Raw genomic sequence first — 17,409 nt, forward strand, 5'->3', positions numbered from 1 at the left:
GCAGTATGGCATATCATGCAATGGAAGAAAACCATTTATTCATTTGGATGGAACTTTGAAGAAAGCTTGTGCCAAAGAAGTTTGGCATCATTCAGTAGTCCGATTACTGTGACGCAGACAGAACGTATTAGGATTTATATTTGAGGTAATAATCACGAGTCCACAGTATATCTGCTGAGCATTTTTTTTATTTTTTTTATTTTCCAGGGTCGTGCAACTTGCTTACATTTTTGCATACTGTTCTACCAATTCAGATGAATTTTAACAGAAGCAATTTGGGTTTACTATATGCCGTACTCTCCATTTCAAACACCGTTCGTCAAGTACTGATCCCAGACCACTTATCCATGTGACTGCACAATTTGCTCTGCAACATTAGACAAATGGCAGCAAGCAGACACAAACAAGCAATACTAATCTAAGGGCTTAATGACAATCCTTTGGGTTGCATTAATCTGCTGTTACCAACAACAGGAGAACAGAAAATGGCCTGATCAAACGTACAGCTCTATCACTGCATTTGGCCAAGCTCAGGCAGGGACATCCATTTCCTACATTACTTGTAGAGCGAGATTACCAATCCACACTGCCCTCAACCTGTGAGAAATGCCAATCCATTTTGCCACCAACTGCTTGTGCAGTACCCTGGTCAGTGGTTTGGTAAAGCCTGGGAATGGAGGAGGTGAAGACAAAAACATGCTTTAAAGCTGAGCTAGCCAAATAGATGTATTACAATTACTCACTGTGACTCAGCTGAACTCCCTTATACTAAACAGAAGCAGCTACTGACCTCTGACCAAAAAACACATACAGTGATCACTGTGAACAAGTGTCACACAGATCATCCTAATCAGCTAATCAATTGATTAGTTGGTTAAAGTTTATTGATCTATCTTCCATTTGACTTTGACTCCATTTGCTACACAGAAGGCAACAGGCAAAGGCAGATAATACATCCTACGCGCCACACCCACACCTCTTCAGACTCATGAAATATACAATTTACAGTTTTGAAAATTACTGGAAAGCACCTGCACAAAACCAGTTGGCGATGTTGCTTCATGGGAGGTTGTTTGCTTACCACTGAAAAACAATTGTTCTATTATTTCTCTGACCATCTCTGCTATGCTGTACATTTCAACCTGGGCAGCAAGTGAAATGGTCCACAATGAGAAACGCTGCCTTAATGCGGTCAATGACAAGACCAATGTGAAAATTTTGAGGCCTGACTGAACCAGAGGGCACTTCTTCAGTTCACCTTCTTCCTCTCTCATCAACAGCACTGCTATGGAATCCATTAGCACGATACCACTGGCCTCAAATGGAAAATAATGACCTCATTTCTACACCATCCCTCTCCGTTATCTGACAAGTTGCGACATATGAGGACCCTTCGAAAAACGGCACGAGTTAGCATGCTAATGAGCCAAGTGCTAATCTTGGTTTTATTTTTTTCCAACTTGATTTTAAGACTTTTTAAGAATTATGAGAATCATTACGGAGTATCATTAGAATCATTATGCCATAATTAATCATATTAATAATCCCCACCTGATGAGTTTTAGGTTAATGAATGAATCTTTAATTTGTTACATCTAATCTCTCATTTAATTAAAACTGCATGCCAAGAGCTATTATAATGATTCTAGATTACACTTGATTGTTTTCAGGGGACTTATCATAACATGCCCTTACTGTGAGGATTTGAACTTTTTGTGTTCCCGTCCTGTAGCACTTAGCTTGGTAAGCTAAGTGTTTAGTGTTGATAATTTTTGTGCTGAACACATTACATGTTTAGCAGACACTCGTAATCAGAACAACTTACATTTGTTCACATCACATCCATACATACAGCTGAATATTTACAGATCCAATTCAGGTTAATCTTGCCCTGGGTATGAAAGTAGCAACCATTGGATTGCAAGCCCTGCTAATGACCAATAAGGTGTTACTGCTGCCAACATTCTTGTGGAGTGTGGTCCAGCCAGGAATGGGTTGGTACTGGGCCCACCCATTCCTGGCTAAACACTAGGACCCCATGTAAGGCCACAAACCAGAGGCTCGTCTGACAGAAGAATGAGTATGGCAGAAGCTAAGTATGACAGTGGATGAAAATCTATGTACTATGTCTTTGACCTCTGACCTCTGACCCCAAACTGAAACAATGGACAGACAAGCCAGTCCTGAGAGACCACACTGAATTACACACTATAATTACATTTCATATTTTCCCCACATCCATTTATAAGGAGACACACAAAGATGTACAAATGAAAGCCATTCATTCTTTGTTTTAAAACACATCCATGTATAGATGTTGTGTGTCTTATGACTTGTGCAATTTAACTATGTAGCTGATGGGCAATTTAAGGTCTTGGAAAGACCATGATCACCATTTGAGTATAGGGTTATCAGCTCCAGTAAAAATGAGGACGCTCCTGACAAAATCCTTTGTGTGTTGTACGCATTGCAATGGCTTTGCCCTGAATTATTTCTCAGCGAGTGACAAATCGACAAAGATCGCCATACAACAGCAGCTGATAAGACTCAAATTCATTTAGCATGCATGTGTATACATGATAAAGCCCTGCAATATTGCTCGCAGGCTCATGATCTGTCATCCTCTGTCATTAGTATTTGACAGCAGATATGTCCTTTGTTTGCCCCTGACATTTCTCTGCATTAAAAGGATATAACGTTTCCCTGTAAGTCTTGGGTGTCAGTGACCTGTGAAAAGCAGAAGGGCTAAGAATAATGCAGTCACAGTGGTGTACATGCATGGACGGGCATGAGGAAGATACACCATAGACCATCTCCTCTCCACCCTAAACAGTCCCTTCTCCACACCTGAGTGCATGCAAGGGCTCCACATCTATCCATCAGGACAGATCCTTACAATATCTCCTTTTCTTCTAAGCACTTCAGCTTTTCAAAGAACTGCAATCACACACACTCAAACTAAAGCCATCACTAGCATATGGATGTTGTTTCAGAATCATCCGTCCTGAACTCCCTTTGAAAGGATGAGATTTTTCTGTGTGCTGTCCCAGTTACAGTTCCAAACAGTTCTCAAAGAAAAAGAACACTACACATAGATGGCATTGTCATCTCCAGACCTCAGATCCAGTGGCTGAGGCTCTTTGGCTGTGTTTGCTCTTGTAATCTACAAGAAAGACACCTTGTCCTCAAAACTCTGGCAACAACGTGATTAAGCTTTTACTTATTAAACTAACTGTTCACTGGTATTTCTTCTAACGACACTGGAGCAAGAGCTACTTATAATCCCAGTATTTATGTTCACATTCACATTTACATTTATTCATTTAGCAGACACTTCTATCCAAAGCGATGTACAAAAGTGCATATAGTGGGCAAATAGGCACAAGGGCAAGATGTGTATAGTTCATACAATGCAGATAGTGCTAAAGCTGAGCACAAGGTTGGTGTAGCGAGCCAGAACTAATCTGATCTAAGGTTACATATGTCGAATACAATCACTGGGACAATAAAGTACTGCTATGCTACCTAGGCAAAAACGTGCTACAAATACAAGGTAAGAGACAGAGCTACAAGTACAAGCCAAGAATCTTAGATTAACAAGGTCAAAATGGCAGGGGTGTCAGTCCAGGTAGAGTCTTCAGCCCACGTCTGAAGGGTTGGAGTGAAGGAGTTGTTCTCAGGGGGGTGGGTAGTTCATTCCATCACTGCAGGGAATGAACTGTTACTTAATATGTCTAATAAGTAACATTTGGTCACTGTCCACATGCTATCTGCCTAATACCTTTACAAGGGAAGATGTGAATTGTAGCAAGTTTGCTGCCTCGGATATAGTAAAAATCACAGCCAGTCTCAGCAAACCAGATGTACCAGCATCAGCCTGTATGCAATGACACCTTGGCGCTCTTTTTGTAATGATCTGAAGAATAACACATTACCAACATTTCAGTTCTACTTTAGGTCAGCTTTTGTAGACTAAATGACCACAACCTGGCAAAGTAATTACATATTATTGCCAGCTGACTGTACCCACTTCTCCTACCATGGCCAGCCAACAGATTTCATGTGGTCATCATCAAAGAATTGCTATTTATTGGTGTCCATAAAAAGAGGCAAACTTACTGTCGGCTCACTCTCTCTACGAAAGCATACTCTTGCTGTAGTTTCAATAAACACTTGCTGCCTGCCTAAGGAAGCTTAGCATCTGGTCAATAATTTCATCCACAACATCATCAAGGCCCTTTACGAGTTGTTTTGATTTGGTGAAAGACACAGCACCTACACATCATGGCTGCTCCCTTATAATCCTGCCTATCCAATGCAGATTCTCGTACAGACAGATATGTGAAGGTAGAGGCCTTTATATGTGACAATAGAAATGGCTATTTTATTGTCCTAGTCTATCACCTCGAACATGGTATTAGTATTGTTCCAGAAACCATCACATATTTGTCTTTACAAAATTAGCAATGATGGAAAGGTGCTGGAATGCACACCACAGGAAGTGATGAAGCAGAAGGTCAAATAGCAATCTCGATCCTGAGATTCCATGAGGCAAACATCATGAGATGTGCAATTACTACCCTGATCAAGGTGCCAAATGCTCTCATGCCTGCAAGAGGAACACCATTCTACACACCTTTTAGAGACAATGAGGAGACTTGAACACTAATAGGATGTTCCTTCCCCACAAGTTTTCCCACTCGCAGCCCTGGAATCCCACCATGTGTCCTGTTCTTTATTTCTAATTAAGTAGCTTTAAATTCACCAGCCCAATTGACTGCCAATTAAATGTTTGCCCTAATTGTCTAAATGCCTTGGTTTTGGAACTCTCTGCAATTTCCCACTTCCATTCCTTGTTTTTGTAAATGTGATCCCGGAGGTAAGTTTGTGCGAGTGCTACATAAACAAAGGTTTTAATTCAGCGCTCCTAAAAGGTGTCGCAGCAGTTCCAAACCGTGAGCAAATTAAAAACAGTAAGACCAGTTCACACAGCATTGTAATGCAGCAGCCGACAACAAACATTCTTAATTCTGAGAGGCAACCACACCTGGATACGAATGCAGAACAAAACAATTCCTTTGGATAATTGCTCAAGTGCCAAAAAGGTGCAACAAAACCATCATACCCAGAGGGTCCAAGGATGCCCAGGAATCAGTGCTTTGCTGTGTCCTTGATACATAAGCAGAGGTTAAAGTGAGGCCACCACACATTATGGCATCCCAGGGAAAATTGGCATAAGGGAACTCCGAACACCTGAGGGGTGAAATTCAGCTGGAAATTGGGTCAACAGGGAGCTGAGCTCCATCAGACCAGAGCAATCCTTCCAGGCCATTCTAAGTCCTCATTGATACCCTTTTCACTCATAAATGGCATCTTATTTTCACATACTAAAAAGAGTATCATGCACACACTGGTTAAGTGCCCAAGGGACAATAACACAAGCAGCCATGTATGACGCACCACTACTGAGACATCGTTGGTTCCTTTTTTTTGTCTCATGAGAGCTGATATTGTCTCTGCTGACAGACATAACACAAAACTTACCAGGAATCCTCAAGTGGCAGATGCCAAGTTCCAATTCTGAAGCTCACAATACCTTGTTTGAAAAAAAGAAACTCTGCATAACAGAAGAAAAAGCTTTCGGGCCTGTACAACTCCAACCATTTTCCATCAAATAAGGCAGTGAGAGCCAGCTCTACCACAACAATTCTGCCGCCAGAATCCACTGTCCATTCAACTGGAAACTACAGACCACCAACAGGACAACAAAATACATGTGTCCTTTTTAAAGCAAGACTTGTGAGAGTCATCTTCTGTTTGCAACACTGTGAGATGCAAGGGAATCCAACAAGTCCAATGAGCTCAGCGATACAAGAATGCCTCAGTCTGGGTTTTGTTTCTCTGCTAACACTGAAGATTTCTGTTACCAACTGTGGATGTCTGCAAAGGTCAACTAACTTCTTTTGGTGGTCCAAAATGCTGGTCGCCCCCTTTGGAACATACCACCTGAACACAGGGCTCAATTATGAAAGTCCTCCAACTTCAGAAGGTGAAAAACAACTTACATTGATCCAGCTAGTAAGGACAGGAACTCAAACAAATGAAACCCACAAACTTTTTTCTTGCCATGTGTTTGGCCGTGAAGATTCTGGCAGTCCTTGGTCTTGAAAACCCAAAAGCGACTTTGAGGCTCCTTTTGTGTTAAAGAACACTCTCAAACAGACGTCACATCTTGCGCTTACGAAATTTAAAAAAATAGAGATTTAAAATGACCCGGTCATCTCTTGGCTCAAATAACTTTCCCCGGGTAAGCAAAAAAAAAAACAAAAGATACAGTAGTTTTGCTGGAATCATTTAGTAAACTGCATAATTTGTTACATTAATCGCGCCTGTCAACCTCTGCTCCCTAAAATATTTCAGCCGTTTTTTTCTTCCGTTTTTTTTTTTTGTTTTGTTTTTTAGCATTGAAGCAGAGCTCCTACACCCTTGGTATTTTTGATTTCCTCAGCGCAAAGCCGAACACACAGACAAAGAGAGCTGCAATAAAGCCTTGCCAAGTCTCGCCTGTCTCTTTTTTCTCTTCCTCTCCTCTCCCTCTCTGCTCTCTCTCCCAGCATGGCAACCTTCCCGCACAGCCTTGGCGGAGCTCCAGCCTATGCCAGCCAGTGTGTGTCCCCCCCAAAAAAACAGCCCAATCGGGCAAATTGATCAAAAATAAATGATAAATACTTTTTCTGTTCTGCACATTCCCTGGCACAGCACCACCTCCTTCATCCCCTACGCTTCCTCCCCACCCAGATGCACACACGTGTGGCTATCAGTATCCTCGCCAGCCGCCCCCCCCCAAACCCCCACCCACCCCACACCCCCCACCTCCTCTCCTCTCTTCTCTTCTCCCACCCTCGCCAAAGCACTCTGGAGTTCCACCATGTCTCACTCACTTGCTACAAGTCTCCTGGATGGTCTTTACGGGAAAAACGGGCTGCAGTCGCTTTGGTTTCCCCTGCCAAGAAGTCTATTCACCGCTTGCCAAGACACGCCGCCTCCCCGTTATTTTGGGGGACATCTCGGTGCCCGCCTTGACTGTGCCAACTCTCCTCTGGCTCTCCTACACAACCATCCCCCCACCCCTACCCCCCAGCACCCCGCCCCCAACGCAGACATACCACACACCCTATACCGTTGCCCTATGGAATTCCACCTGGCACATGATGCATGAGCAGTTCTGTAGGGCATAAGAAAATAAAACAGAAAAGGATGGAGCTTCTCCATTGATCAGCCATCAGTTTTCCTTATACCCATTTGTTAGTCTACTCTATTCCTCCAAGACAGAGGGTTGCTGAAGGGGATGCCACGTATGGTACATGTAGCGCGCGACGCACTAATTGTTGCAAAATAAAAGACGCTGCCATCTTCATTGATAGACTGGCAGTGTGACTGCCTATTTTTATATTGAGTGTGAAGGGTGGGCTTTACAGCTATAAACAGAAATAATTTTAATCATTGTAAGACAAGATTTTACCACTTGTGTCAAATGTATAATTATAATACTGGATTAAAACAAAACATTTGAAATGCAAGCACTCCACTGAGAAAAATGTATTTATCCATTGGCAAAACACATCATATCAAAACCTGACTTCCATTTTTCAACCTATTTCCCCCTTCAAAAACATGTGTCAACAAAGATATTTTCCTCTACAAAATACCATAAATATCAAAGACTTGTATGAATTTGACATGTATACTCTTCATAACGATACACTATAAAGATACAGGACCTAAGGGCTTACAAATGATCTCTGAAAACCATCTCTTTGTTGCCCCTTTACAAATGGTTTCTGTTTCCAGTACATGAAGGACTTAAAAAGAAGATTCAACAGGGTTGCAAAGAATGATATCTCTTTCATGTTCAACCAAACATGAACTGCACCCATTGCACATCTCCATACAAGGGCTACAGCCAAAATGGGTGCACATTTCCTACGGAAATATCGTGAGCATACCTGGCCTGAATGGGAGTTTGAGATGCAAATGCACAACTGAGCCTCTGCTTTACAAATACTACCATAAAAAGAAGGCCCTTTCCAACCCAGCACTAATTTGAGAGTGAAAACCGTGTCTTATTCCTCTGTCAATGATCACACATGGTGGGCAAGGTGAATCTAACAGTCCTGTGAGTGATGAAATAAGAAAACAAATGTGCAACTCAGCAAATATGAACAGTGTAAAATGAGGTCTTACTAGAAGCTCAGGTTGTTGATTATAACACAATTTGTTCGGTAATTTAATGAGCAATTTGTCGAATTAGAGTGAACCGCATCCTCTCAATTTCACCAGCTCTGTAGCAGATGCTGCTTTGACCCCATTGTTTGGCTAGGTCCTTTCTCTGTCTTACATCGGCTTAGAAGAGGTGGAGCTGCATTAATGGCAACATAGCAAAATGTGATCCTGACTCAGTGGCATCTGATTTGAGAAATGCAGCAAAATCAGATGGTAAATCAAAATAATTTGAAACCACATTTCTGTCCATATTACATATTACTGTGTATTAAGAGTTAATCAGCAGATGCTCTTGACCAGAGCAACTTAAGACAGTTTACGATTTTATGTTATCTATTTATATGGCTGGATATTTGCTGAGGCAATTCTGGTAAATAACTTATCCAAGGGTACAACAGCAATACCATACAGGGGAATAGAGCTAGCAACCTTTGGATTACAACAACCATACTCCACTGCTTTATTGTCCATCATCTTGTCATACAATCTCTACAATAACCCTTCATTATTATTCATTTTAGCAAGAATTATGGTATTTTGGTATTTTTGGTATTTTACACCATCTCCAATGACAAAGTAAAATTATGTAAAAGATCAGATAAATAAATGAGTAAATAAAGTTCACTGGCTTGAAGAAAACTGATACCGCTATTTCAGGCCAAAATCCCTTGCTTGTGGGAAGGATGGGATATGCTATGGGTTGATGAACATGGAAATGAATATCAGGGATTATTTTTGCCTTGTTTAAGAGAAGTAAAACCATTTGCACAACATTTTCTCATTTCATGAAGAGTTACAATGTCCCCTCAAGGAACAGCAATTATTATTTATTTGGTTTCATTTATGCACTTCAGAAATAAGTTGATGTGCTTTGTTTTATACACCATCGTGAGTGAGCTCCAGGTACTGTCAAGCGGAATGTCCTGAGAATATGTGGGTTCACTCCTGCAACACACACCAACACTCACGCATACGTATGTGCACACACACACACATACACACATGTACACACGCACACACCTACATGCGCGCACACACAACTACACACTCACACATGCGCTAATATGGGTCTGTCTCCCGGACTGTGTTTCCAAGCGTTTCTTGGCAACCTCCAAGCCCCACTGCGCAGTTCTGTTGCCTAGGGGAAGCCCTGGGAGACCGGTGCTGGTAATCAGTCCACTGTAGTCCTGCGGGGTGGATCTGGGCGCACCCGCGCTTCATGCCTTTGCACAGAGCCGCAATGTGAGGCGCATCTCAAACAGCCTGCAGCTGCTCCAGGGAGCCAGGCCTTTCACCCTAACACAGACACACACACACTCACGCTCACACTCATGCACACACCATCTACCCCTCCACACAAAGGCTCGGCTGGAGAGCTGGAAGAACCAGGGCCGGGTCGTATCACCTTATTCTGATGAAATTCTCAGAATACTGAGAGACATTTTTTAGCATCTGAAGGCTGAACCAGCTTTTATGACACATCAACTGTGGCGGGGCCTCCTCCTCTCACTCCAACGATTCCCAGGGATTCAATATCACTTGTTTCACTTTCACTTTCCTTGCTCTGGTGACCGGAACCAGACTGCTCAAGGTACTGCACTATGCTTTTATTTTCCCCCTGATCAATACTCCATGCCATCCAAGCTACAGTTCACAGAGCAAGCTCCTCGGGTAGAGCGCTCTCCTTCCTCCCTGCCTACCTCTTGCTGTCTGAGCTTCTTTTCACCACTGCAGTTTTAACTCTGCTTTCATCATAAATTTCCATTTTATGTAACACAACTTGTGTCAGCTGTTCGTTCTCGCTGCTGAAAGTTTGCCTTTTAATGCCTCGCTCTGTCCTCTGCACTTGCGAGTCTGAAAGGAATCATAATGAATCTTTAATGCAAATGGAGTGTTTGAGATAACATTTTAAAAAATGAATGCCTCAAAACATTTGATGTTTTGCATCAACCCAACTTTAAACTGGCTAGAATTCCCCTTAGCAAAATATGTTCTTGCCTCTGGGATTTAGTTAATACTGAGTTATTTCTAGGGCACGGAAAGCTGCATTTAAAATTTGGTTTAGAATTTTTTTTCAAATTGCTTTAGTAGTAGTAAAGAGATACTCGGCGCATTCAAAATGGTAAAATATGGTTAAAGTGGTGAAAAGTGGTTTAATTTCACATGTATAAAACGTACGGGCATATAGGCCCCAGAAGTGTTTGTTTTGGCTTAAGGCTTCAGTGAGCCTTGGTCTGTCCTGCTAGAAAACTCCAGCGTATGTTTTTCAGATGATGAAATACAGTCCAGTGGTGTCTCGCAGTCCCTGTCAATCATCATCTGGAAAATAGAAGCTGCAATCCTCAAATAGAACAGTTGGTGGCTCAAAGCAGCCTTAAGCCAAAATAAACACTTCACAGAGGGCTCTCAGCTTCTCTCTGTACCTTTGAAATTGTGTTGTACTTTGATGACAATGATGCAAAGTAACTTGTTCTCATGTAATGCCTCCTTCCACTGTCATGCATAAAATTCCTACGTGTATCTGTGTGACTAAACTGCTTCTTGTGCGGGACTACTGCTATGGCTTCTCTGAAAGGAGATACAATGGCCTTTATTTACGTCCGCTGGACATTATATTAGACTGCATACAATCTGCTTTTAATGGGTTGTGGACTATGCAAGTAACAATTGTTCTGTTGCATTAATTAAAATACATTAAACACAAATGAAGTACTGTTCAAGGTCTGTGCCAAATGTAAACTTCCATTCAGAGTTACACAGATGCATACTGTAAAAATCACAGCGACTGTAATGCTTGCATGGGATGCATGTCTCCATGTCCCTAAATCCACTTTGATCCTACACGATCTATGTTCTTACTATATTTATTTCATATTGTTAACACTATTAGATTAAATTTTTTTATATTGACGCTATTTTCAATGTTATGTTGATATGACAAACGCTCTGAGGCACCTTTCTGTGGCAATACGATTGCATGTAAGGTCCTATTCAAATAACGTTTAATTATTCTCACAACATTGTTACTGTTGTGTTACTTTAACAGTTCTATGACTTTGAGATCAAAGTTTTACTGCTTTGTAGCGATATGGCAGGATCGCGTTTCGCTGAGCTGACCATTTAGAAAATACAGCTGATGTATTTTTACTTCTTCAACACATGATTATGTCAATCGTGTTCTGTAATGTTACCGCAGTTGAGTTGCTATGGCGTGCCATGCAGACTGCGCATGCGCTAACAGTATGCTTTCAGGAAAAATAAATACCAGGCGGATTAGCAACTGAAGTTCACAGCCGATTCTTAATTTTCGCTTTCTGGTGATTAATATAACTGAGATAAATGGCATTACAGCCATGACATCTTCTCTCGGACTGTGTATGTTTTCCATATCTGTTTGGTTTTTATGGATCTCCCATGCGCTCCCGGTAGGCTATATCGTGTCCCCGGAAGCTGATCTAGAATCAGCTACGCGATCCCTCTCCCAGACATACAGCAATTTTCACAAGAATTGAAACTGATCTAGGGTATGCATTTATGGGCTCTTGTGCACAATGTTTCCGTGCTAAGCTAAATCAAAAAGATGGCCAACGTGAGACACCGAGGGAAAATCCTACCTGATACTTTTAAACTTTCTTTTCTGCCAGGAAGAGCCGTTTCTGGAGTCGGTAGTTGCATTTTGGAAGACATGTCTCCCATTCTGTTATGGATAAAATGACGCCAAATTCTAAGCACTCGCGTCGTTGCAACCATTGAACTCGTACCCCGTTCTTTGCACGACTGCGTTCGCGAAAGCTCAACTGCTGGTTAATGTCACCCTGGACTTGTATAATCCAGTTGTTATGCAAGATGGTAGCTTATCTAACGCATCTAGCTATTTGAATGACTGGCAGGAAGATTTTTACATGCAGTTTTGTAATCGTAACCAAGTTTCCTTGAAAAGGAAATGCACATAAGTGCGTCTTGTTAGTTTAGCTTTTTTCTTAGCCACCAACGTTTCTAAATAGTTGTGCGTCTTCTTCCGGTACTGTTCAAGTGTTCAGCCACGTCGTACTCCTTTACGAAAAAAGGCAGTATAGCTTACTGTGAGTGTAATGATACAAACATATGCACACCTTTTTGGTCGACTGCATCTGTTCGAAAGCAGTATGCCATTTAGCCACAAAGTATGCTTTGTGTAATATGTATACTGTCGTATTATTATTATTATTATTATTATTATTATCATTATTATTATTATTACTATCATTAAAGATATTGGTTGCCATTATTTGGTAAGGTCTATTTCTTCCCTTCAATCCATTAATCCCTTCATTTTGTTGTTTGCAGTTTAAGAGAAGTTAGTGTGGCACAAAACTACAATTATCAGGCATGTTTTTGTGGCACTAACAGTACAGAAAAAAATGTGACAGCTCTTTGTGCCATGCCATAAGACCAACATTAACTTTTCATCAGGGTTTAGCAAATTGCTACTCAAAAGTCTGTTTCAATCACCACGGATAGGTCGTGCCACACACCAGGTGCATTAATTTTGCACCGGTAAAGATGTACAGTCTGTTGTGGTGCCAGTATGTCCCATGTTTTAATTTACACAACTATTTTATTAGGGTGACCATAAGTCCTCTTTTTCCCGGACATGTCCTGTTTTTGGGATGCATTTTTTAGGTCACAAAAAGACGACATGTACAGGAAAAAGAGGACATATGGTCACCCTAGTCTTATTGTGCTTGGGAAGAGGTTCTCTTCTTGGGAATTTACATTAGATATGTATTACTGACCATGTTCCTTACATACATGTTGAGATTCATCATGTTTTCTCAATGACCAACAATACAATTCATCTAGTATAATGTAAGAAGTACGTCATATATGGTTCATACTAGTAAATGAATTAAGATGTTCTTGCCTTAATTTGATTTTAACAGTAGTATGTAAGAACAGTACACCACCTGCCTTTGTGATAAAATTATTCTATGTTTAAACAGTGATTATGTGGTGCTAGTGATTATATACATACAGGCACTTGGTAAGCGGAACAAATGAGTGGTGAGTTTTCTTCTGATGACCACCATCTCAATCACTAATACTCCAAATATAGATTAAGTTCATCGCCATGTAACACAACATGCATCATTTGTGTATATAGGAAATATCCAAGAATGTCTCTGAAAATGTCTTTCTCTGCTTTACTGTCTTTTCACTGTCTTATAGTTAAAAAACCTTAGAGGAGGGTGGATTCTACCTCTCCGTGGCTTTATTGCATGGAAAATACCACTGTTTTGGAAAACTGTTAGATACCCTGTCTCTTTCAGTGAACCAAATCTCTTTGTACAAGGCAATGATTGACTAATCACTTGTTTCACAAATCTGTTGATTTTTGTTATTCTATAATCTAAAACAAGATCCATTTGAAGGTTAGTTTAAAAGTTTTTAAAAATATGAATTCAAAATGAGGCTAAAAATGAGCCCAGCTGAATTAAAAAGGATTTGCCTTTTCAAGTGTGGAGAAATTGTTTGCAGTGGGCATACTTAACATTCGGGGCTCAGATCAACCATCTGAAGGCTTAGGTTGTAATGCATGACCAGTTTACTAACGCTCTCATTTTAAGAGATTTGTGTTAAATTGTTTTCAGCAGACAGACATAATAATGGAAGACAATATTAGGCCTTATTTTTGAGATTAATTTACATTGTTCAATGAATTGCCAGGTTACCTTCACTGTTTGCCTGATAATATGTGGCCAAGGTATTTGCTATTTACAAATACATTAAACTCATTTCTTCTTCTGACACCTTTACTTTAAATTGTAATAAGGAATATTTAAGAGCAACAGAGAACAGATAGGTTGTCGCTGACAGAAACATGAGCATTGCAAGGGGTTTGTCCATTGGAATGATATCCTATTCCATCAGCTCTGATCTGGAAAAAAAAGAATGATCAAGGTTCAGCTGAGTTCAGCAGGCACTTGTCTAATTAATTTAATAGTATCACCAGAATACTGTACTGAATGGTGTTACTTGAAGTCATCAGCCTGATGAGAACAAAATACATCTTTCACATGAGAATATGATCTCCTTCAGCTTGTGCTCCTAGAAGACATCTACCAGAGAAAGCCAAGTTTTTCAGACACTGAAATTGAGCAGGTTCATATTTTTATTGACCTGGTATATTTTTCTACTGTAGCAATAAAAAGGTTTTTAGAAAAAATGACAATTCTATCTGCTTGTGTTTCTCACATGACCTTTATTAATAATTACCAGAAAACGATATTCAGTGCAGATCCGTTGCTTTTGTTTCACCTTACTTTGTTTACAATCAGTACTACTGTTCCAGAGGTTAAGAACCTTTGTTACTTCAGCAAGCATTAATCAGATCTTGTCCATTAGCCTAACCAAAGCCAACGTCATGTCACAATTTTATGTCTCATTGGTCAATGTAATTGTCCTGTCTTTTTCATAATGTGGCACAAAAGACAGTTACTTTTTACTTTAAGGTTAACACACCCCCTTACAGACATGATATATACAGTATTGCAGTTATATTTTAATATTTAATATTAATTATTAGTTAATATTTTAGCTATCACAAGTGTACAAAGTTATGTTGTCTCCTCCAAATAGCTATTATTATATCATTTGTAATAAGTAACATTAGGGATTTTGCCATTGGTTACATTCTAGCACTTTGCAGACGCTCTTATCTAGAGCAATTTACCAGGCAAGAGTACAAAATATCAACTGATAATGTCGCAGAAGCAATGGTACCTCCACAACAGACCAAACAAGTAATGGACAGATTCGGGTTATGACGAGCAAAAGTGCATTCTGAAGAGGGCTCTACATGCAAAAATAGATGCTTACCCTACAGCTGAGCCAACGACTCACTGCGACCTATGTCTGCCGTGCCATTACGGACGCCTGCATGAGCAACAATGTTTCATCCCTATCTCATGCATGCTCCACGCATTATGCACAGAATAGTCTACATTTGAAACTATGTGCTGGTTAGAAGAAAAAAAAGAACTATTAAAAGAAACAGGTTTATCAGATTAGGGATCGACACACATGGTTGTTAGGGGAAATGGTGCTACAGGTTCAAATTTGATCAATTTTAGGTTAAAGGTGTCATCGGCACGTAGTGACATACACTTTTCGCTGATTTCTGAACATTGTAAGCAAAGAAACAACATCTTAAATTTTACTTTCTCCATTAATACATTTAAAGTAATAACGGCCGATAATCCGTCAGATTCTTACTATAATAAGGTTTTGTGGACCTTGGTCTGAGAAAATCATGCAGTTGAGATTCAACATGCATTTGAGATCAAACTACCACATCTTAAAAAAATAAATAAAAGTTGAGTTTCAAATACAAATAGTTGAAAATAAGTGGCTTCATAATGGGCATAATTAAACCTGTCAATATGAAACTGTAAAGTGTTTGATTTTCAGATATGAATGGACTGGATAAGCTTGCAAGTGGGTACAACAGAAATATGTCATGAACGCACTTTGCTTTGCTCAGTAACGTTTCAGAATGAAAAGTGTTCACACGTTCAAAAAAATTGGTCTAAATATACCCAGCTCTTTGGACACTTCTACTTGCTAATCAAGTTATTCTGATATATATATAGTTCCTTTTTGATAAACAAAATACACGATTAGGTGTCAAAATACCATAAATTATCAATAATATAATAAGCAATTCAGTGAAAATAAAATGGCCATAAAATGTCAGCATGGGAAGAAATGGCCTTTATACAGAATCGCGCTGTGATCATTGCATGAAATCTATAGATAAAAATAATGATCACGTCCAATCGAAATGCAGCGCTCGGTATATTAATCATAGATGGCCTCGGCGTTATTTATATGAGACAACGTCTCGGAATTCTGTAACACATTTAGGTGAATTTACATGAATTTTTAAAAGAAAGTGGTTATGGCAACGCTTATCCGTTTTTAAACCCAAGTTCAAAAAAAAAATGACGCATGACCCATGTTTGAAATTAAAATTATACCGGATGATCCTATGCAGCTCTGGCAGCCAAGTAATTACCATCCCCTTTACCTCCGTATTTAAAACAAATGGAACCGCCTGGTTGCTTTTATGCGTCGACGTTTTGCACTGCCCATTGCATACTGTTGTACTTGTTTAATACGCCTTTTATTGCTGCAAGTTATCGGACTGTGAATTCAATGACTAAGTACAGTTTCCATTTTAAATACTGAATGGAGTGCCACCGTACGTCACTAATGGGACTCTGAATCAGATAGGCTTTATCCATTACCCTGTAATATAGGTCACCACAAACGGGCGAGTTGCAAAGCTTGTCTTACCAATGGGCGAGCCATCTGGAGAGCACTGCGTGTCGAATCTGTTTATAGGAGACACGCGTTCGGCGTGTACAAAGACGACACTCTTCGTAACTGCTGCAGGAGAGAGGCTAAGGAGACCTCTGCTGACCTCAAATCGAATGCATGTGGAGACAAAACTGTCTGTTGCATAAAACAGACTGGGTGTCAGACGAAGGGCATAAACAAAAGGCACCAACCCTTTGTATGAATATAAGCCAGGCCGCGGTGTTTGGTTTTGGTTTTGAAATGTAAAGGGTTTTGGAAAAACAGCATCCCATTCAGTTCTTTGATCCTCTAAATTCCTCAGACTGATTCAGATAACTCAGAAATAGAGGCACCCTCTCATTATTTCGAAGAAATATGCAACAATATGCGAGAATATTATAGTCCATTATTTCTTATAGCGTATATATTTTTTCTTAGTCCCCGAATAAATTGTCAAATAACGGTTCCTTTCAATAAATCAGAGTGCTTCAATTTTGGGACGGGTGGGGGTGGGGAGTGGGCAGATGACGGGCCATATGGATGCGGCCCATTCGGAGCGGACATATTTGAATTCCCAATACTTTCCGAAGGTGTCTTCCTGTGTTAGCAAAATATTTAACGTGTCATTATGTGACTATGAAAATATTTCCTTGTACATGGGCTCAACACTGTGGCGTCGTTGGTAATTCAGTTCACTTTTGCCCAGGCAGGCATTAAATGGAATTCATTAAGAATTTCAAGAGCTGGATGAGGTGGATGCGGTGTCCCCGAATTTACGAGAAAACA

The 17,409-nt window shown here is 40.3% G+C and overlaps 1 protein-coding gene across 2 annotated transcripts in view; it reads right to left on the reverse strand.

The window, feature by feature from the left end:
* The window catches only part of msra (methionine sulfoxide reductase A), a 58,990-nt gene extending 46,735 nt beyond the window's left edge, over window positions 1–12,255 (reverse strand). Inside the window, exon 1 of one of the 2 annotated variants that reach the window (XM_036549412.1) lies at window positions 11,898–12,255. In XM_036549412.1, coding sequence (XP_036405305.1) covers window positions 11,898–12,033 — 136 coding nt within the window. In that variant the 5' untranslated portion in view covers window positions 12,034–12,255. Of the gene's footprint in view, window positions 1–5,544; window positions 6,786–11,897 lie in introns of those variants that run through there. The other variant, XM_036549413.1, reaches the window with a different exon arrangement.
* Between the last annotated feature and the right edge of the window lie 5,154 nt (window positions 12,256–17,409).

This window comes from Megalops cyprinoides, chromosome 17, assembly GCF_013368585.1.
Source record: "Megalops cyprinoides isolate fMegCyp1 chromosome 17, fMegCyp1.pri, whole genome shotgun sequence".
NCBI classification, from domain to species: Eukaryota; Metazoa; Chordata; class Actinopteri; order Elopiformes; family Megalopidae; genus Megalops; species Megalops cyprinoides.